This window comes from Aotus nancymaae, unplaced genomic scaffold (assembly GCF_030222135.1).
Source record: "Aotus nancymaae isolate 86718 unplaced genomic scaffold, 86718_ANA_hifiasm-v0.15.2.pri h1tg000021l, whole genome shotgun sequence".
NCBI lineage: Eukaryota > Metazoa > Chordata > Mammalia > Primates > Aotidae > Aotus > Aotus nancymaae.
In genome coordinates this window covers 11,522,465-11,545,082 of record NW_026988433.1, presented here as the reverse complement: position 1 = coordinate 11,545,082, position 22,618 = coordinate 11,522,465, and the positions used below count along the sequence as shown (strand labels likewise).

The following is a 22,618-nucleotide window of genomic DNA, read 5'->3' as shown; positions in this document are numbered from 1 at the left end:
ATATATTTTACCAAAATTAATTAACAAAAATCACAGACTGGGTGCGGTAGCTCATGCCTGCAATCCCAACACTACCAAGGCAGGCAGATCACATAAGGTCAGGAGTTTGAGACCAGCCTGGCCAACACAGCAAAACTCTGTCTCTACTAAAAATATAAAAATTAGCCAGAGTGTGGTGGCAAGTGTCTGTAATACCAGCTACTCAGGAGGCTAAGGCAGGAGAATTACTTGAGCCCAGGAAGTGGAGACTGCAGTGAGACAAGATTGTGCCACTGCACTCTAGCCTGGGTGACACAGTGAGACTCTGTATCAGATAATAATAATAATAAAAATCACAAACCCAAGCATGGTGGTGCACACCTGTAGTCCCAGCTACTCAGGAGGCTGGGGTGGAATGATCTCTCAAGCCCAGCAGTGTGAGGCTACAGTGCGCTATGATGGAGCCACTGCACTCCAGCATGGGCGACAGAGTGAGAAGACTCGCCAGTGAAAAATAAACAAGGCCGGGCTCGGTGGCTCATGCCTGTAATCCCAGCACTTTGGGAGGCTGAGGTGGATAAATCACAAGGTCAGGAGTTCAAGACCAGCCTGGCCAACTTGGTGAAACCCCATCTCTACTAAAAATACAAAAATTAGCCGGGCATGGTGGCAGGCGCCAGTAATCCCAGCTATTCGGGAGGTGGAGGCAGGAGAATCACTTGAACCCGGAGGCAGAGGTTGCAGTGAGCAGGGATTGTGCCATTGCACTCCAGCCTGGGCAACAGAGTGAGACTCTGTCTTAATAAATAAATAAATAAATAAAAATTAGCTGGGTGTGGTGGTGCACGCCTGTGGTCCCAGCTACTCAGAAGGCTGAGGTGGGAGGATCGCTTGAGGCTGGTAAGTGGAGGCTGCAATGAGCTGTGATTGTGCCACTTGTACTCCAGCCTGGGCAACAGAGCAAGACCTTGTGTCAAACAAAAAAGAAAGAAAAGAAAAAACGAAAGAACAAACTGGGGCATCCCTTTGTCGCCTTTATTTTTCTCAAAAGGATTTTTCTGCTGTTGATGTTATATACAACATTATTTAGAAGCAGCAGAACCTTCTCCGTGGGCATCCATTGGGTGGAGGTTTTCGTTGACCTCCCAAGCATTTGCCGAACTCCAGACTCCATGAATCACTCGGATGTCATGAGGAATGCGCTTGGGATTCCAGATCAGAGGCCCAGGTTTCTTTTCGCATGGTTCCCCTCACCGCGCCCTCCGTGGATCAGCTTGCTTCTCCTGCCTTTCTTTGCTCTCCTGGGATCCACATCCTGGCCCTGCAGCTTCCATCGCCGCCCCCTCCCAGCATGGCGAGCTGCGCACTTCCTCTTGGGGAGGCCGCTCTCTCACAAGCTTTTCACCAGGCCTATCCTGCTCTCGGCACTGGACATCTGACACCCTTGGCCTTTGACACCCTCTCCTCCTACCTTGACCCAGTGGAGAAGCCTGTGGCCTCAAATCCCCGAGGCACATTCTCAGGCAACCATCACCCCCTCGCAAAGAGCCTCCTTCACAGGACGCTGGGAGAGGGAGGGTGTTATCGCCCCAGTGTAGTTGAGGAAGCCTAGAGCTTTATCCAGGAGGATAAAGGGATAAACAAGAGGCAGCTTCTTCTTTTTTTTTTTTTTTTGGAAACAGAGTCTCACACTGTCACTGGGCTGAGGTGCAGTGGGACAATCTTGGCTCACTGCAACCTCCACCTCCCGAGTTCAAGAGATTCTCCTGCCTTGGCCTCCCAAGTAGCTGGGATTACAGACGCCCGGCACCACACTCAGCTAACTTTTTGTATTTTTAGTAGAGATTTTTTGTATTTTTAGCGGAGATTTTTAGTTTCATCATGTTGGCCAGGCTGGTCTTGAACTCCTGACCTCATGATTCACCCACCTCAGCCTCCCAAAGTGCTGGGATTACAGGTGTGAGCCACCGTGCCGGGCCCTTTTTTCTTTTCTTTTTGAAACGGAGTCTCGCTCTGTCTCCCAGCCTGGAGTGCAGTGGTGTGATCTCAGCTCACTGCAATCTCCACCTCCTGGGTTCAAATGATTGTCCTGCCTCAGCCTCCTGAGTAGCTGGGATTACAGGCATGTGCCACCACGCCCGGCTAATTTTTTGTATTTTCAGTAGAGATGGGGTTTCACCATGTTGGTCAGGCTAGTCTCGAACTCCTGACCTCAACTGATCTGCCCGCCTCGGCCTCCCAAAGTGCTGGGATTACAGATATGAGCCATCGTGCCTAGCCAAAGCAGCTTCTTAAACCACTCCCCACCCTCAAAGCCCCAAGAAATGCCTGCCCAATTCAGCACAGCCATAGCTATTGCAAGGAAATTAAGTCATTCAGGCCCTTGCTTGAGATTACGTTTTGCACAAGCAAATAATAATTTTGGGATGGAAAATGCCTCTAAACCATTCAGCCCCTTCCCCTGCTCCCTGCTCCTCCTCTTGTGTCCTCGATTTCTACCAAGAATATCAAAAACCTCTAGGAGGGCAGATTCAGGGTTACTTTTAAACCATAACTATGAAAAACTGGAATAGCAACCACTGATTGATGGCCCACTCTAAAGGCATTTTACAGACAGCATCTCACCACAACCCTGCAAGAAAGGCGATATTAGCCCCTTTCACAGATGAGTAAATTGAGGCTGAGACATGCCCAAGACCACATAGCTGGTCAGTGGCAAAGAAAGGAGTCAACCCACGGGTGCATCTGACCCCAAAATGCATCGAAGAAATGCAGAGAATGACCTGGGAAGCTTTTATTTATTCACATATATTTTGGGTTTTTTCTTTTTTGCCAAGATGGATTCTTGCTCTGTTGCCCAGGCTAGACTGCAGTGGTGCAATCTTGGCTCACTGCAGCCTCCACCTTCCCAGGTTCAAGCAATTCTCCTGCCTCAGCCTCCCAAGTAGCTGGGATACAGGCACATGCCACCGTGCCTGGCTTTTTTTTTTTTTTTTGTATTTTTAGTAGAGATGGGGTTTCACCATGTTGGCCAGGCTGATCTTGAACTCCTGATCTCAAGTGATCTACCCGCCTTGGCCTCTCAAAGTGCTGGGATTACAGGTGTGAGCCACCCTACCCAGCCAGGTTTTTTTTTTCTTTCTTTCTTCCTTTTTTTTTTTTTGCAACAGGATCACATTCTGTCACCCAGGCTGGAGTGCAGTGGAGTGATCATAGCTCACTGCAGCCTCCAACTCCTGGAGTGGTCCTCCAGCTTGGGCCTTTCAAAGTGCTAAGATTTCAGGCTTAAGCCACCGAACCCGCCCCAAGAAGCTTCTATTTATTATGAGACCAAGACTCACCCCGTCACCCAGGCTGGAGTACAGTGGTGCAATCTCAACTTACTGTAGCCTCCCCCTCCCAGGTTCAAGCGATTCTCCTGCCTCGGCCTCCCAAGTAGCTGGGACTACAGGCACCTGCCACTATACCTGTGTTTTTGTATTTTCAGTAGAGATGGGGTTTCACCACATTGGTGAGGCTGGTCTTGAACTCCCCACCTCAAGTGATCCACCCGTTTCAGCCTCCCAGAGTGCTGCAATTACAGGCAGGAGCCACTCATGCCCGGCCCTGAGCAGCTTTCACAAAGTCCAGATCCCCAGGCCCGCCCCAAGCCTATTGAATGGCTACGTCAGGGGCAGGGGCCAGGAAGCTGGATTTTTTTCACAAGTCACCCAGGTGAACCTGATGCCATCAGCCTGGGGACTAGTCCTCATTACAGCACTGGGCCTTCCTGGGAAATTACGGGAGCCTGAGTGGGTAGCAATACAGGACGGCGGTTATCACCACCCTCCTCCACCTCAACTGTACAGCAACAAGCTCACGACTGCCGGCCCACAGGACTGAGAACGGGGCAGGGCCCACCAGAAGCGGCCGGGGCGTCTCTCACTGAACCACGTGCCTCTCCTTCAGGGAAAGGCTGTGCGTCACTCCCAAGGGACCCCAGACGAAGCAGGCCAGGATTGAACGGATCAACTTCAGAGGAAAAGGGAGAGAGACAAAGCAGAAGCCAAGGGCGCAAGGCATCGGGGCTGCTTCCTCCTGTGGTTCCCGCGTGGCCCCAAAATGTCCCCATAAGGAAGCCGATCCAACAGCTACTCACGAGGGCTGTCCCTATGCCCCCATCAGGGCGCTTGTCTGCCACACCCCAGCCTCTCTGCTCCCATATGCCGGAAAAATTGCCAATAATGGAAATTCAAGCGGCAGCCTGGTTTGGCCACTAGAGACAATGGATGCAGAAGCTGGCAGTGTGCACAGGCTGGCTTGCTAGCCGGAGGCAACCGTGGCTGGGTCCCCTGTCCTCCCTCAGTTTCCTCCCTTTGGAAATAAACCAGCAAGCCAGCCAGTAGCCGTGTCTGGCAGCTGAGCCAGGGGTCAGCTCACTAATAAGGCCGAGGTCAGAGGCCGGGCCTCAAATAAGCTCCGCTCCCTCGCCCAGTCTCTAGGGTCACAGACGGGCCCCCACCATCCTGCCCGCTGGTCATGAAAGGAAGTGGCCAGAGTGTAGACAGATCAAAACAAATCCAACACCAGTCGTGGAAACAGCCAATCGGGTGGATGGTGATGGATGGCGGCTCAGTAGCATCTTGGATTTGAAGGACACCGCATCAGAAATGACCTCACAGCACCTAATCAGTTCCAGGAAAGGGCTTTGTTCTCCTGGAGGCAAGGTGGGAGATCAAAGCATTTCTTGCCAATCATCACTTAGCATTAATTACTTGTTAGGTAACCCAACCCAGATCAAATACCTCGCATCCTGAGGGCCTCAGTGAGCACCCTTGATCTTTCACCCCAACCTGCATCCAACAGGAGGAAGCTGCAAACCTGGGAACCCAGAGACCCCGGGCGGCCCAGGCAGTCAGTCGTTTAGTTACTTCTTTCTTTCCTGTTCACTTTTTAACCCCACCAGCCAGGAAACGCATAAACATAGCAGGGGCCTCCCTCCCCCCTCGCCCAGCCACATGTCACTGGTTCCTCACCGTGCAATGACAGAAACCTGCACATCTGGGGTCCAACGCCTTCCTTCTCCTAAGGAAGTGGCCTGAGAGGCACTGGTGCCCCTTTCCGAGCTCCGGGCTTCCTCAACTGCACTGGGGCCATAACACCCTCCATCTCCCAGCCTCGTGCAAAGGATAAAGTGAAATCAACAGACTGCATCTGGAAGCTGCCATGTGTACTGAGGAGTGCCCAGGACTTTCGGCCGGGGTGGCAGTCACTGATTTTCAGAGCTCGGTGGCGGGCCCAGGGTATTCATTCTTCTGCTTTATATTTATGCCTTTTCATGGCGCTGAAGTTATTTACTTCCTCATTTTTAAAAGATGTATTTATGGCCAGGGGCATTGGTGGCTCATGCCTGTAATCCCAGCACTTTGGGAGGCTGGGGTGGGTGGATGACCTGAGGTCAGGAGTTTGAGACCGGCCTGGCCAAAACAGTGAAACCCCGTCTCTACTAAAAATACAAAAAAATTGCAAGGCATGGTGGTGGGTGCCTGTAATCCCAGCTACTCAGGAGGCTGAGGCAGGAAAATTGCTTGAACCCGGGAGGCGGAGGTTGCAGTGAGCCAAGATCGCACCATTGTACTCCAGCCTGGGCAACAAGAGCAAAACTCAGTCTCAAAAATATTTATTTATTTACTTATTTACAAGGTCTTGCTCTGTTGCCCAGGCTAGAGTGCAGTGGCGTGATTTCGGCCACCTCTGCCTTCCGGGTCCGAGCAATTCTCCTGCTTCAGCCTGCCTAGTAGTTAGAATCACAGGCATGTGCTACCATACTCAGCTCATTTTTTTTTTTTTTTGTATTTTTTTGGTAGAGACAGGGTTTCACGATGTTGCCCAGTCTAGTCTCAAACTCCTGGGCTCAAGTTTGAGCCTGCCTCGGCCTCCCAAAGTACTGGGATTACAGGTAGGAGCTCACTGCAGTCTTCACCTCCTGGGTTCAAGTGATCCTCCTGCATCAGCCTCCCCAGGAGCTGAGACTATAGGCACGTGCCGCTGCACCCAGTTGGAATAATTTATAATAAATGGGATAAAGTGTGTCCCTGCCTCCCCCCTGAAATTCATAGGCTGAAGTACTAACCCTCAGTTCCTCATGATCTGATATTTGCAAACAGGACTATTAAAGCCTCAGTTAGAAAGGGGTGGTTAAGCCAGGCCCTGATCCAGTCGATTGGTGACCTTACAAGGAGAGATTAGGACACAGGTAGGTACAGAGGGAAGACCATGTGACAACAGAGAAAATATGGTCAAATAGAGGCCATAGGAGAAATCAGCCCCACTGACCCCTTCACCTTGGACTTCTGGCCTCCGAAACAGTGAGGAAATCAATTTGTGGTGTTAGCCTGGCCAACACAGTGAGACTCCATCTCTACAAAAAATTTTAAAGATTAGCTAAGCATGGTGGTGCACACCTGGAGTCCCCACTACTGGGGAGGCTGAGGCCAGAGGCTCACTTGAGTCCTGGAGTTCAAGGCTGCAGTGAGCCATGATCACACCACTGCACTCCAGCCTGGATAAGAGAGCAAGACCCTGTCTCTAAAAATAATAAATGAATAGGCCAGGTGCGGTGGCTAATGCCTGTAATCCCAGCACTTTGGGAGGTCGAGGCGGGTAGATCACTTGCAGTCAGGAGTTCGAGACCAGCCTGACCAATATGGTGAAACCCCTTCTCTACTAAAAATACAAAACAAAAAAAATTAGCTGGGCATGGTGGCATGCACCTGTAATCCTAGCTACACGGGAGGCTGAGGCAGGAGAACCACTTTAACCAGGGAGGCAGAGGTTGCAGTGAGCCGAGATCATGCCACTGCACTCCAGCCTGGGCGACAGAGCGAGACTCCATCTCAAAAATAACAATAATAATAAATAAATAAAAATACATTTCTGGTGTTTGAGCCACCCAGTCTATGGTACTTTGTCATGACAACTCTAGCAAACAAATACGATAAACTTCAAACACATGTTAGAAAACAAACTAAATTTAAAAAAAGACTGCTCTGGCACGCCTATAATAAAGACAGACACCAAGTGCTAGTGAGGGTATGAAGAAACTGGAATGCTCCTGCATTTCTGCAGGGAGTGTAAATGATGCAGCCACTGTGGGAAATAGCTTGGCAGTTCCTCAGAAAGTTACACACAATTCCCGTAGGACCCAGCAACCTCACTCCCAGGTACACACTCAAGAAAAATTAAAACATATGTTCACATGAAAACCTGTACATGAAGGTTCACGGCAGCACTGCTCACAATAAGCCAGATGGTAGAATTAACCCAAATGTCCATCAACAGACGGATGCATGAACAAAACGTGGTGATTGGGTGTGGTGACTCACGCCTGAGATCCCAACACTTTGGAAGGCTGAGGCTGGAGCGTGGCTTGACCTCAGGAGTTCCAGATTCGCCTGGACAATATAGTGAGACCTCATCTCTATGTTAAAATTTTTTTTTTAACCCTACGCATTTGAGTTGGGAGCCAGAACGTTAAACATTTTTTAAGCTTTTTAAAAATGTGGTGTATCCATACAATGGGATATTACCTACAAAAAAGAATGAAGGACTGACCTCTGCTATAATCTGGATGAACCCTGAAAACACAGTGCTGGCCAGACATGGTGGCTCACGCCTGTAATCCCAGCAGTTTAGGGATTACCCCAGTGCTGCTAAGGCAGGTGGATCACTCAAGCCCAGGACTCCAAGACCAGGCTGGGCAACATAGGAAGACTCCACCTCTAGGAAAAAATTGAAAAATCTGATGGGCACGGTGCCATGCACTTGTGGCCCCTGCTACCTGGGAGGCTGAGGTGGAAGGATCACCTGAGTCCGGGGAAGTCAAGGCTGCAGTGAGCCATGATCACGTTCCACTGCACTCCAGCCTGGGCGACAGAGAGACCTTGTCTCAAAAACAAACAAACAAAAAAGGAAACATGATGCTGAGTGAAAGAAGCCAGACATAAAAGGCCACATATTGTATGACTCCATTTATATGAAATGTCCATGAGACACAAATCCATGAAGACAGAAAGTAGATTAGGAGGCCAGGCGCGGTGGTTCACTCCTGTAATCGCAGCACTTTGGGAGGCTGAGGCAGGTGGATCACTTGAGCCCAGGAGTTTGAGACCAGCCTGGCCAACATGGCGAAACCCTGTCTCTACTAAAAATAAGACAAAAAAAAAAAAAACTAGTCAGGCATGGTGGGTGACATGTACCTGTGATCCCAGCTACTCAGGAGGCTGAGGATGGAGAACTGCTTGAACCCAGGAGATGGAGGCTGCAGTGAGCAAAGATCGTGCCATTGCACTCCAGCCTGGGCAATAGAGCGAGACCTTGTCTCAGAAAAAATAAAGTAGATTAGGAGTTGCCAGGGGCTGGGAAGAGGGAGAGGAAATTAGTGGAACAGGAACTGTGGATGAGGTTTCTTTGAGAGACACAAAGATATTCTAAAATTAGAGATTATGGTGATGGTTGCACAACTCTTTTTAATATATGAAAAAACACTGTACAGTTTATATTATATCCATTTTATTACAAGCTGTTAAAAAAAAAAAAGACTAATAACCCGCAAGTGTTGTTAAACATTGCCTGTTATGACTTCTCCCTCCCGCCAGCCTCTCCTACACAGCACCGGCCTACCAACTGTCTCCCACGAGTGTGAATGATACCAAACATGCTGACCCATGCACACCAGCGTCTACAAACACTCCCTGCAGGACTCTTAAATAAGGGTTACTCCCCGCAGAACCCATCTTCCTGCTTCTAAGCCCTGGGAAGGAAGGGAGCAGAGATTTGCATTCTTTTTTTTAAGTGCCTATACATAGGGCATGATGGCTTGTGCCTATAATCTCAGCACTCCCAGAAACCTAGGAAGGGAGAATGGCTTCAGCCCAGGAGTTTGAGTCCCAGCATGGGCAACAGAGCCAGACCACACCACTATCAAAACCATATATATATTAACTACAAAAACGAATGAAGGACTGACCCCTGCTATAACCTGGATGAACCCTGAAAACACAGTGCTGGCCGGGCACTGTGTTAAATATATATATATATATCCATATAAAATATGGATATATATATTTAATTTATTTTTATTTATTTATTTTGAGACGGAGTCTCGCTCTGTCGCCCAGGCTGGAGTGCAATAGTGTGATCTCGGCTCACCACAACCTCCACCTCCCGGGTTCAAGCAATTCTCCTGCTTCAGCCTCCTGAGTAGCTGGGACTACAGGCACCCACCACCACCGCCTGGCTAATTTTTGTATTTTTAGTAGAGACGAGATTTCACCATATTAGCCAGGCTGGTCTCAAACTCCTTACCTTGTGATCCACCCACCTAGCCCTTCCAAAGTGCTGGGATTACAGGTGTGAGCCACTGCACCCAGTCAAGAAAATACTTTTTCTTAAAAGATGCTAGGCCGGGCATGGTGGCTTAAGCCTATAATTCCAGCGCTTTGGGAAGCCGAAGCGGGCAGATCACAAGGTCAAGAGATTGAGATCTCAAGAGCCGAGACTGTGCTACTGCACGCCAGCCTGGTGACAGAGCGAGACTCTGCCAAAAAAAAAAAAAAAAAATGGTGCCTATATAAGCCTCCCTGGCTATGGGGCTGGGGTCTCAGGCTTGGGAGACAATGTATATTTGTTGGCCTGATGTGATTGATCTTCCCCAGAGAGGCTAAATTGAACCCCTCCAAGAATTTCGGGATAACTGAGTAGTGTGGCCAGGTCATTTCATTAATGTTCTAGGAACCCTAATGCCTCCTGGGGAGAAATTCCTCAGTTGAGAGGGAAGCCGGCAGTCAGGAAAGCCTTACTTTCTTCTTTCCCTGGACACCCGGTGTGTCCAGGGAGCTAGCTGGATTGTTGCAGGAGCTATGTCTGCGAGAATAGTTTGTGGTATCTCATAAACAAAACTTGTACTTACTGTACATGCAGGGGAAAGCCAGCTTTAAAACCTCACACATGGGCCAGGCACGCTGGCTCATGCCTGTATTCCCAGCACTTTGAGAGGCCGAGGCAGGCAGATCATGAGGTCAGGAGATTGAGACCATCCTGGCCAACATGGTGAAACCCCATCTCTACTAAAAATATAAAAATTAGCTGGGCGTGGTGCTGGGCACCTGTAATCTCAGCTATTCAGGAGGCTGAGGCAAGAGAATCACTTGAACTCCGGAGGCGGAGGTTGTAGTGAGCCAAGATCGCGCCACTGTACTACAGCCTGGGTGACAAGAGTAACATTCCGTCTCAGAAAAAAAAAGAAAAAGAAATACACTTGGCGGCAGCAGCGCATGCATCTGTGTCTCTGCGCGGGTCTCCTGGTCCCTCTGCCATTATGCCGATGTTCATGGTAAACACCAACGTGCCCCCGCGCCTCCGTGCCGGCCAGGTTCCTCTACAAGCTCACCCAACAGCTGGCGCAGGCCACCGGCAAGCCGCCCAGTACATCACGGTGCACACGGTCCCAGACCAGCTCAGGGCCTTCTGCGGCTCCAGCGAGCCCTGCGCGCTCTGCAGCCTGCACAGCCTTGCGCAGAAGGGCTCCTACAGCAAGGTGCTGTGCCGCCTGCTGGCCGAGCGCCTGTGCATCAGCCCGGACAGGGTCTACATCCTCTACTAAGACGCGAACGCGGCCAACGAGGGCTGGAACAACCCCACCTTCGCCTAAGAGCTGCGGTGCCCCACCCCGCGCAGTCTGCACTGGCCCGACCCGGGAACCCACCGCACGCTGTGTTCTAGGCCCACCCATCTCCACTTTCTAGTGGGGAGAAATAAACGGTTTAGAGAATGTTTTTGCTGTCAAAAAAGAGAAAAAGAAAGAAAGAAGAGAGAGAGAGAGAAAGAGAAAGAAAGAAAGAAAGAAAGAAAGAAAGAAAGAAGGAAGGAAAGAAAGAAAGAAATACACCTGAAGAAGATAAAGAATCATGCAGAAGAGCACTGCCCAATAGAAATAACAGAAGCCCGGCATGGTGGCTCAAGCCTGTAATCGCAACACTTCAGGAAACTGAGGCAGGCGGCTTGTTTGAGCTCCAGCAACAAAACCTCATCTCTACCAAAAATATGAAAAAGTAGCCGAGCATGATGGCACGTGCCTGTGGTCCCCACTACTCGGGAGGCTGAGGGGGGAGGATCGCTTGATCCAGGGAGGCAGAGGTTGCAGTGAGCTATGATTGCCCCACTACACTCCTGCCTGGGAGTTCTTTAGACTCTCTTAAAAAAGTAAATAAAAGAAACAGAAGGTGGGCTACATATGTACTTTTGAGTTTTTTTGTTGCAACATCTAAAAAGGTAAAAAGAAACAATAAAATTAATCTGAATAACCCATTTTGTTTCAACAATATATCAAAAATATAATCATTTCAACTAGTTGCCAGATTTAGCAAATAAAAATACAGTGCTTCCCCCAGGCTGGAGTGCAGTGGCATTATCTCAGCTCACTGCAACCTCCACCTCCCGGGTTCAAGCGATTTTCTTGCCTCAGCCTCCAGAATAGCTGGGATTACAGGCATGTGCCAGCACACCCAGCTAATCTTTGTAGTTTTCGTAGAGACGGGGCTTTGCCATGTTGGCCAGGCTGATCTCAAACTCCTGACCTCAGGTAATATGCCCATTTTGGCTTCCCAAAGTGCTGGGATTACAGGTGAGAGTCACCACGCCCGGCCTGTAATAAGTGTTTGAAATCTGCTACAGCACACTTTTTTCTTTCTTTTTCCTTTTTTTTTTTTGAGACAGGGCCTCACTCTGTAACCCAGACTGGAGTGCAATGGTGCAATCACAGCTCACTGCAGCCTCAAGCTCCTGGGCTCAAGCACTCCTCCTGCATAAGCCTCCCAAATAGCTGGGACTACAGGCATGCACTATCATGTCTAGCTTTTTTTTTGGTAGAGATGAGGTCTCATTATGTTGCCCAGGTTGATCTTGAACTCCTGAGCTCAGGCGATCCTCCCACCTCAGCTTCTGGAATAGCTGGAACAACAGGCATAAGCCACCCTGCCTGGCTTCAGTGTTTTGTTTGTTTGTTTTTTGAGACAGAGTCTCACTCTGTTGCCCAGGTTGGAGTGCAATGGCGCAATCTCGGCTCACTGCAACCTCTACCTCCAGGGTTCAAGCAATTCTCCTGCCTCAGCCTCCCAAGTAGCTGGGATTACAGGCATCTGCCACCATTCCTGGCTAATTTTTATATTTTTAGGAGAGACGGGGTTTCACCATGTTGGTCAGGCTGGTCTCGAACTCTTGACCTCAGGTGATCCACCCACCTTGGCCTCCCAAAGTGCTGGGATTACAGGCGTGAGCCACCTCTTGGAGCTATCGAAGTAACAACTAATATTTGGAGCGCACTAACCTGGGGCCGGCCCTTGTCTGAAGGGCTTTGCGTGCCTTATCTCATTTAGTCCTGACAACCACTGAATAAAGTCTTGGTATAACCCATTTTTATAAACAAGGACAGTAAGGCTCAAGATGCTGTGTAACTTGTCCAAGGAAGTGCTGAAGCTGCGTGGAGGCAGATGCATGGCAGAGATAGGACCTGATGCATATGTATCCCACCCAGGGCCATCTTTGGAAGCGTGCTCACCACAACTGTTTTCTCTGGATCGTGTACTTTGAGGTGAGCACTGGTTAAAAATTTGGCCTCTGCTGCCAAAGCGACTGACCTTTGTGTACGTGGGTGTCCTAACAAGTGACTTGCCTTTTGAAACCTCAGTTTCCTCATCTGTAAAATAAGAGTCACAGTGTCTACCCCACAGAGTTGTTGAAGCATAAATAAGGGCTGTGGGGGTCCAGACAACAGCCAACTGCTCCTAAGAAATCCTCAATGATAACAGCCATTATTCCTCTTCCTCGGGTCCTGTCCTTTCCCATTTGATTAGACATTTTTATTCATATTTTATTATGATTTTTTTGAGACAGAGTCTCACTTTGTAGCCCAGACTGGAGTGTAGTGGTGCAATCTCTGCTCACTGCAACCTCCATCTCCCAGGTTCAAACAATTCTCCTGTCTCAGCCTCCCGAGTAGCTGGGACCAAATGCGTGCACCACCATGCTGGCAATTTTTGTATTTTTAGTAGAGACAGGGTTTTGTCATGTTGGCAAGGCTGGTCTCGAACTCCTGACCTCAGGTGATCTGCCCGCCTCGGCCTCCTAGAGTGCTGAGGTTATGGCGTGAGCCACTGCGCCCGAGTGATTATAGACATTTTTATGTTGAGCATCAATCAGTTTTACACACAGAGAAAAAGTTCCTTTCAAAAGAGGAGAAGAGAGCCATGAAGCAGCTAAAGGAAAAGGAAAAAGGAAGGGAAGAAGTAGGGGAGTGAGGGAAGGAGAGACAGAAAATCCACCTAACGACCGGGAAAGGGGAGGCGTCAATACCCCCCCAGTTTTCCAAGTGACCACCAGGAGGCACTGTGCGCAGTTCCCACACCTAGGTAAAGCAATCCCCCTTTAAAAACAAAACACAGAACAAATCACCAAAATCCTTCACCTTAACTGGGGTGCCCTCACCTCAGGAGGTCCCACAGCCACCCAAAAAGCTGCTGACATTTGCCCTACAGGAGGTGAGAAGGAAGTGGGACACGGCCTCCTGCTGCAGCAGGCTGCGTCTTACCTTTGGAGTCTTCTTTGGCCAAGTCACCACAGGGACCCCAGTGATGGCCAGACTAGGGTCATCATCCGCGTGCTCCTTCAGAACATTCTGTGGTCAAACAAAGGATCCACATTAGCCCAGGAGAAGGAGTGGTCTCTGAAGGGGGCTGAAGTGTAGACATATTCCAGCAAGGATCACACTCCACAAAGTCAAAGTCTGCCCATGACTCCACCACCACCCACCCATTCGATAGAAACCAAGTCTAGAGAGTCCCCCTCTGCCCTCTACAAATTTTTCTAACAAAGCAAATCACATACTTCCCTGTGACTTCCACGTATGTATCACCCATGATCACACTTATGACACCAAGCACTGGTCCAGAGCATCCAGGACTCACATGCACCTTTTTTTTTTTTTTTTTTTTTGAGACAGAGTCTTGCTCTGTCACCATGGCTGGAGTGCAGTGGTACAATCATAGCTTACTGCATCCTCAACCACCTGGTTCAAGTGATCCTCATGCCTCAGTCGAGACCACAGGCACACGGCACCTTCCCTGGCTAGATTTTTTAAAATTTTTTTTTTGAGACAAAGTCTTACTTTGTAGCCCAGGCTGGAATGCAGCAGTACAATCTCAGCTCAAGCAACTTCTGCTTCCTGGGTTCAAGCCATTTCCCTGCTTCAGCCTCCTGAGTAGCTGTGACAGCAGGTGTGCACCATCACACCTGGCTAATTTTTGTACTTTTAGTAGAGATGGGATTTTGCCATATTGGCCAGGCTGGTCTCCAACTCCTGACCTCAAGTGACCCACCAGCCTCAGCCTCCCAAAGTGCTGGGATTATAGGCATGAGCCACCATGCCTGGCCGTAATTTTTAAATTTTTTTGTGGAGACAGGGTATATGCCACATTGCCCAAGCTTGTCTCCAACTCCCAGCCTCGAGGAATCCTCCCTCCTCAGCCTACCAAAGTGCTGGGATTACAGGGGAAGCCCACTGCACCTCATTTAATTCCTACCAAGCACTCTGTGGGGGCAGCTGGGCGGTGGCACTACTGATCCTCTAATGTTCACAAATTTAACTACATACTCAGGGAAACAAAACAAAACCCGCCGCCAGACCCGACCCCTTCGCAGAGCCAACACTCCATCTCTGTCATCTTGCGACGTGTACCCTAATCCGAGTGTGTGGAGACGTGTCAGTGTTGTCTTTTGCAACTTGGGCCCTAAACACGAGAACATGCCTGATCGGGTCTGACCGAGGATGGAGTCAAGTGGCCAAATGGTGGCAGAAAAATGGGCTGCACTGGACGTACTGCCAGGCTGCGTGGCGATCTCCCACGGGGCACTGTGTTCCCTCCTCAGCGAGTAGTTGGAAGTTTCTTCACAAGTAATTCTCACTCGAGCAGACTTTGGCCTCGTGTGGCTGGACTTTAGAACCTCATCCAGGTATAAGATGCTACTCAGCTGAATTATTTAACAGCTAATTATAGAGGAGGTGACCTAGGCTCAGAAAGGCTCACAGGACTTTAGTGCTGCCACAGACTGTGAAGACAGACCCCCTGGACCCCACTCTGTCACCACACTTTCTGCCCCATGACCACCCACATAGGGTTTTGGGGTTTTTTTTGGCTACATCCACAGCACCCCACAAAAAAATGTTTTTAAGTACAGAGACCTATCACTGGCCCACTCTGATCCTGGACCGTGAATTGTTGAATTGTACAAAAACATTCTTTCAGGACACTTAAGAACAGAGTAAATCACACACGAGCACTTAGCAGGAAGAGGAGAAGCGCTCAGGAGACAAATGAAGGGGAAGATTACTTTAGTTCACCCTCCCTAATCCACTTCACTGGAAACAACTCCCGCTCACTTCTAACTTTACTCTGCTTGTTGAGCTACTTCCTTTTTTTTTGTCGAGACAGAGTGTGACTATGTCACCCAGGCTGAAGTGCAAGGGTGCAATCTGAGCTCACTGTAGCCTCAAACTCCTGGGCTCAAGCAATTCTCCCACCTCAGCCTCCTCAGTAGCCTGGACAACAGATAGGTACCACCATGCCTGGCTAATTGTATTATTTGTACAGATGGGGTCTCACCATGTTGCCCAGGTTGGTCTTGAATTCCTGGGCTCAAGTAAAACACCCGCCTCAGCCTCTAAAAGTGTTGGGATTGCAGGTGTGAGCCTTCTAAAGTGCTGGGATTGCAGGTGTGAACCTTCTAAAGTGCTGGGATTGCAGGTGTGAGCCTTCTAAAGTGCTGGGATTGCAGGTGTGAGCCTTCTAAAGTGCTGGGATTGCAGGTGTGAGCCTTCTAAAGTGCTGGGATTGCAGGTGTGAGCCTTCTAAAGTGCTGGGATTGCAGGTGTGAGCTACTGCAAGCCTGTCCTACCTTCCCGATCACAATTTGCCTGCATGATTTTTTTTTTTTTTGCGTGATTTTTCAAGATGTGCCTGTTAACCTGAAGAACTCCCTCCTTTCCCCACAGGAAGCAGCAAACAGCACAGTGGTCAACAGTGTTGGCTCTAGAAGTGGTTCCAGGGGTTCCAACCTCATCCCCGGCACCTACCACTTCCCCAGAGTCCCAGAGTCAATGCCGATGACTCCTAAATGCTATTTATGAGGTATCTTCATTCACTACCGTATCCCCAAAGCCTCACATAATGACCAACCTAGAGTCAGCTTCCGATAAACGAGATTGGTTTTGTGTGTATGTGTGCGCTTTTTGGTTTCTTTTAACAGAGTCTTACTCTGTCACCCAGGTTGCAGCACAGTAGCACGATCTCAGCTCACCGTAACCTCCGCCTCCCAGATTCAAGCGATTCTCCTGCCTCAGCCTCCCGAGTAGCCGGGATTTCAGGCGTGCGCTACTACATCTGGCTAATTTTTGTTATTTTTAGTAGACACGGTGTTTCACCATGTTGCCTACGCTGGTCTCAAACTCCTGGCCTCAAGTGATCCACCCGCTTCGGCCTCCCAAAGTGCTGGAATTACAGGTGTCAGCCACTGTGCCTGGCCTCAAAGGTTTTTTTGTTTGTTATTTATTTTGCACTCAGAAAATGATTCGGTTCCAATGCAAAAGTTTTTTATGAAGTAAAGCCACAAATAACCAAAAGAGGAACAGTCTAAAAAATGCCTAAACAGGTCTCAACACTGTCAAGGTCATCAAAACAAGGAAAGTCTAAGAAACTACGGAAGCTAAGAGAAGACTAAGGAGACTAAATGTGATATTGTATCTTCGGTGGGATCCTAGAACAGAAAAAAAAAAGGAGGTAAAAATGGTATGGGCCAGCGGCAGTGGCTCACGCCTATAATCCCAGCACTTTGGGAGGCCGAGGCGGGCGGATCACGAAGTCAGGAGTTCAAGACCAGCCTGGCCAATATGGTAAAACTCGTTTCTACTAAAAATACAAAAATTAGCCGGGCATGGTAGCACACGCCTGTAGTCCCAGCTACTCAGAAGGCTGAGGCAGGAGAATTGCTTAAACCAGGAGGTACAGGTTACAGTGGGCAGAGATCACACCACTGCACTCCAGCCTGAGCAACAGGTTTTATATATATATATATATAACTCTGAATATAGTTTTTAGTTATAATACATGTATCAATATTGGTTTATTAATTGTAACAAACATACTATACGAATATAAGATGTTAATAATACAAGGAAACTAGGTCTGAGGGGTATATATGGAAATTCTCTGTATTATCTGCTGAATTTTTCTGTAAATCTAAAATTATTCTTAAAAATAGTCTATTAAGGCTGGGCACGGCGGCTCATGCCTGTAATCCCAGCACTTTGGGAGGCTGAGGTGGGTGGATCACCTGAGGTCAGGAGTTCAAGACCAGCTTGACCAGCATGGTGAAACCCCGTCTCTACTAAAAAAAAAAAAAAAGTATATTAAAAATATATTTATATACATTTTGACGCAGGGTCTTTCTCTGTCACCCAGGCTGGAGTGCAGTGGTGCCATCATGGCTCGAGTGATCCTTCCGCATCAGCCTCCCAAGTAACAGGGACTACAGGTGCCCACCACCATGCCCAGCTAATTTTTGGTAGAGATGGGATCTCATGTAGCCCAGGCTGATCTCAAACTCTTGGCCTCAAGCAATCAGCCCACCTCAGCCTCCCAAAGTGATGGGATTACAAGCATGAGCCATTGCGCCCAGCCTGGCATTTTTGAAAAATAATAATTAGGCTGGGTTCAGTGGCTCATACCTGTAATCCCAGCACTTTGGAAGGCCAATGCCAGGGGATCACGAGGTCAGGAGTTAAAGACCAGCCTGATGGTGAAACCCCGTCTCTACTAAAAATACAAAAATTAGCTGGGCGTGGTGGCGAATATCTGCAATCCCAGCTACTCAGGAGGCTGAGGTACAAGAATTGCTTGAACCCAGGAAGCAGAGGTTGCAGTGAGCCAAGATCATGCCACTGCACTCCAGCCTGGGCGATGGATCGAGACTCCGCCTCAAAAAAAAAAGAAAAGGAATAATAATTTTAAATTATTTAAAGTTATTGGAGCAGAGTGACAGTGACTCATGCCTGTAATCTCAGCACGCTAGGAAGCTGAGATGGCTGGATCATTTGAGCACAGGAGTTCGAGACCAGCCTGGGCAAGAGTGAGACTCCATTTCTACAAAACAAACAAACAAACAATTAGCCAGATGAGGTGGCACATGTCTGTAGTCTCAGCTACATGGGAGACTGAGGTAGAAGGATCACCTGAGCCCAGGAGGTCAAGGCTGCAGTGAGCAGAGATCATGCCACAACACTCCAACCTGGGAGACAGACAGAGACATTGTCTCAAAAATAAATAATAAATAAATAAACTACCAATCAGACAGTAGTAACAGCTACAGGAAGGCAAAACAAGATTCTTAGGCTGTCAATTTTCCTAATATGTACACGACTTATTTATTTATTTATTTTATTTATTTTCTGAGACAGAGTCTTAGTCTTGTCGCCCAGGCTGGGGTACAATGGTGCGATCTTGGCTCACTGCAACCACCACCTCCTGAGTTTTTTATTTTTTAAATTTTTTTTCTGAAATGGATTCTCTATTGCCCAGGCTGAGTGCAGTGGCATGATCATGCCTCACTGCAGCCTCAACCTTCTGGGCTCAAGAGATCCCCCACCCCCATCCCCTCCTGAGTAATTGGGACTGTGGGCATACACCACCACACTCGGCTAATTTTTGATTTTTTGAACCTGGGAGGCAGAGGGTGTAGTGAGCCAAGACCATGCCACTGCACTCCAGTCTGAGAAACAGAATGAGACTTTGTCTCAAAATAAATAAGTAAATAAAGTTTCCCTCTATGTAAAAAATCATTAAGAACAAATGAGCTTTCCAGAAATATGCTCCATGTTTAGCCGGAGACTTCCATTCCTTCTTGCAAGTGGGCCCCAAATGGCTGGGAGAGAAGACCATCACTTCCACGGCACGTTTCAGCTGCTTGGTCCCATCCCAAACTCTAGGATTGGGCAACAAATTCAAGATGTCACCAGACTAGGACAATAGGGAATGGTGAGACCTATGACAAACTGGAGAACACATGTTCCATTTTAAAAGGGCAAGCCAGGCCCAGGAACTCACGCCTGTAATCCCAGCACTATGGGAGGCCGAGGCAGGTGGATCACCTAAAGTCGGGAGTTCAAGACCAGCCTGACCAACATGGAGAAACCCCGCCTCTACTAAAAATACAAAATTAGCCAGCTGTGGTGGCGCATGCCTGTAATCCCAGCTACTCGGAAGGCTGAGGCAGGAGAATCACTTGAACCCAGGAGGCGGAGGTTGTGGTGAGCCGAGATCGTGCCATTGTACTCCAGCCTTGGCAACAAGAGCGAAACTCCATCTCAAAAACAAAAAGGGTGAGTGCAACCCAATTCCAACTTCCCTCCTATGGGGCGAAAGGCCCACCAGATCTTCGATTTTCCAGAAGAAATCAAAGATGCAGAGTTTTATTTGAACTCTCTGCATTTTTAAATGTTAGCATCTACCTGAAACTTTAAAAAAAAACCCACTGTGAGTCAAACATCTGTGTGCTGGTGTGGCCCATGGGCCACCAATCTGCAAACATGGCTTTGCATCTGACTGAAAGTAATGCCCACCCACCTTCGTTTTCTTTGAGTTTCCTTCTTAAATGTCTCATGATTTCTTTCCATTTCAGTATCAGATCTGGAGTCTAACTCACAAGTATTGAGGTAGAGGCCTCGTTAAAGGGATATTTAGTTGCAAAAAGTTATTACTGCAGTTCTAAGTATTAGATATAATTAATAAATTCATAATAATAAATAATACATTTTTTAAAGACAGGGTCTTACTCTGTTGCCCAGGCTTGAGTGCTGCGGTGTGATCACAGCTCACCACCGCCTCAAACTCCTGGGCTCAAGCAATTCTCCCACCTCAACCTCCCAAGTAGCTGAGACGACAAGAGTGCACCACCATGCCCAACTAATTTTTTTATTTTTTAGTAGAAACAGGGTCTTGCTATGTTGCCCCAGCTGGTCTCAAATTCCTACAGTCAAGTGATCCTCTCACAGGCATGAGCCTCCATACTCAGTCAATAATTGTTTAAATTAAAATTGCTCTTGGTCAGTCTGGGCAATATAGCGAGACTCTATCTCTACAAAAAATTTAAAAATTAGCTGGGCGTGGTGCACCTGTAGTACTAGTTTCTTGAGGAAATTGAGGTGGGAGGACTGCTTGAGCCCAGGAGTTCAAGGCTGCAGTGAGCTATGATCACACCACTACACTCCAACTTGGCCGAAAGAGTGAGACTCTGTCTCTAAATAATAATGGCCGGGTGCAGTGGCTCACACCTATAATCCCATCACTCTTGAGAGGCCGAGGTGGGTGAATCACCTCAGGTCAGGAGTTCAAAACTAGCCTGGCCAACATGGTGAAACCCCATCTCTACTAAAAATACAAAAAAATTAGCCAGGCGTGGTGGCGCGCGTCTGCAGTGTCACCTGCTCGGGAGGCTGAGGCAGGAGAATCGCTTGAACCTGGGAGGCAGAGATTACAGTGAGCTGAGATCACACCACTGCACTCCAGCCTGGGTGACAGAAACAAAACTCCATTTCAAAAAAAAAAATAATTACTTAATTAATAATAATTAAAAATAAAAATAATTTATGATAGAATATGTTAGGAAAAAAAAAAGAATTTTCCCCAAATGCCCTGAGCCCAGGATCTCACACTGATACCTCCCAAGTACCCCTCTGTGTGTAACCCCCTGCGGCCACGAGGGGGCGCCCTGGGCTCTGTCCCTCAGGGAAGAATTTTCATTTGTATATGACAGGCTGGGCAGGGGAGGAGATTATTCTAATTGGAGAGTTCATCTCTGAGAAATAGGTTGTGCTGGAGGAAATCATGTCACTGCTTTCCTAGGCCCTGCTTGAATTTATACACTCCCCGGGGCTCTCGGAAGCACAGATACAAGGAAGGCTGGCTGCCCTCACCAGCTCAGCTGCCTAAGGGATACACCCTACATGCCTCCCACCTCCGAAAGCCCAGGGCAGGCTTCTGAAGAGAAAGATCCAACCGTGGGACCCATTCTGCTGGAAACCGCCCCGTGTTGGCCTTAACGAGATAATCACACACAACGGACCGCTGTGCCTTGGCAGCCCCTTAGGCCAACTTCTCTCAAAGAGCTTAAGTAGTTAACAATGGATTCGAGCCCCACAGCACCCTAGGGTGGGGCGTTAATAATCAGAACCTCCCTCTATGCCCTGACTAAAAATATCCTACTGTGAAAATAATGCAGATGGCCAGGCTTGGTGGCTCATGCCTGTAATCCCAGCACTTTGGGAGGCTGAGGTGGATGGATCATGAGGTCAAAGGATCAAGACCATCCTGGCCAGTATGGTGAAACCTAGTCTCCACCAAAAATACAAAAACTTAGCTGGGCGTGCTGGCGCGTGCCTGTAATCCCAGCTACTCGGGAGGCTGAGGCAGGAGAATCGCTTGAACCTGGGAGGTATGGGTTGCAGTGAACTGAGATGGCGCCACTGCACTCCAGCCTGGCGACAGAGCGAGACTCCGTCCCAAAAAACAAAAAAGAAAAAGAAAATAAGGCAGAGGCAGGCATCAGGGAAGAATCACCATCCACCAGCTGGCTAAAGGGAGGTGCAGCTTGGGGGCCTTCTGCTCCGGGGAACCTGCAGCCTCTGAGGTCTCCCAAAATCCTTCCCTCCAACCCAGCCCAACCGTCTTACCCCTGTCTGTAAAAACCCATCTGAAGTAGCTTGAATTATGTCCCAAAGGTCTATGTTCAGGCTTGGCACGATGGCTCCCATCTGTAATCCCAATATGTTGGGAGGCTGAGGCGGCAGATCATTGGAGGCAGAGTTCAAGACCAGCCTGACCAACATGGTGAGACCCTCTCTACTGAAAATACAAAAATTAGCCATGCGTGGTGGCACGTGTCTGTAGTCCCAGCTACTCAGGAGGCCGAGGCAGGAGAACTGCTTGAACCCAGGAGTTGGGGGATGCAGTGAGCCAAGATCGCGCCACTGCACTCCAGCCTGGGCAACAGAGCCAGACTCCATCTCAAAAAAAAAAACTTTTTTTTTTCAAGGTGAAATAATCCTGAATTTAGGGTAGGTCCTAAATCCAATGTCTAGTGTCTTTATAAAAAGAGAGATTTGAACACAAAGAAGAAATCCACAAGAAGTTGAAGGAAGAGACTGAAGTGAGGCAGCCAGAGCCAGGGAAACAGGAGCTGCCAGAAAACAGAGAGGCAAGGAGGATTCCCTCCTAGAGGCTCTGAGCGGGGCACAGCCCCGCCGACTCTTTTATTTCAGACTTCTGGCCCCCAGGACTATTAAATAACATACTTGGTTTTTTTGTTTTTGTTTTGCTTTTGAGACAGAGTCTCGCTCTGTCACCCAGGCTGGAGTGCAGTGGTACGATGTCGGCTCACTGAAACCTCCGCCTCTTGGGTTCAAGAAATTCTCCTGCCTCAGCCTCCCAAGTAGCTGGTACTCTAGGCAGTGCGACCACCACGCCTGGCTGACTTTTTTTGTAATTTTATTAGAGAC

General features: G+C 48.6%; 1 protein-coding gene and 1 pseudogene across 11 annotated transcripts in view; one reads left to right on the top strand and one right to left on the bottom strand.

Annotated features, from left to right (window-relative positions):
• The window catches only part of KDM2B (lysine demethylase 2B), a 162,524-nt gene that overhangs the window by 54,490 nt on the left and 85,416 nt on the right, over positions 1 to 22,618 (bottom strand). For all 11 annotated transcript variants that reach the window (XM_064379679.1, XM_064379685.1, XM_064379680.1 and 8 more), the window contains one exon: positions 13,604 to 13,690. In XM_064379679.1, the coding sequence (XP_064235749.1) occupies positions 13,604 to 13,690 (87 nt within the window). The remainder of the gene's footprint in view (positions 1 to 13,603; positions 13,691 to 22,618) is intronic.
• Positions 10,337 to 10,669, top strand: LOC105728525 (macrophage migration inhibitory factor-like; annotated as a pseudogene).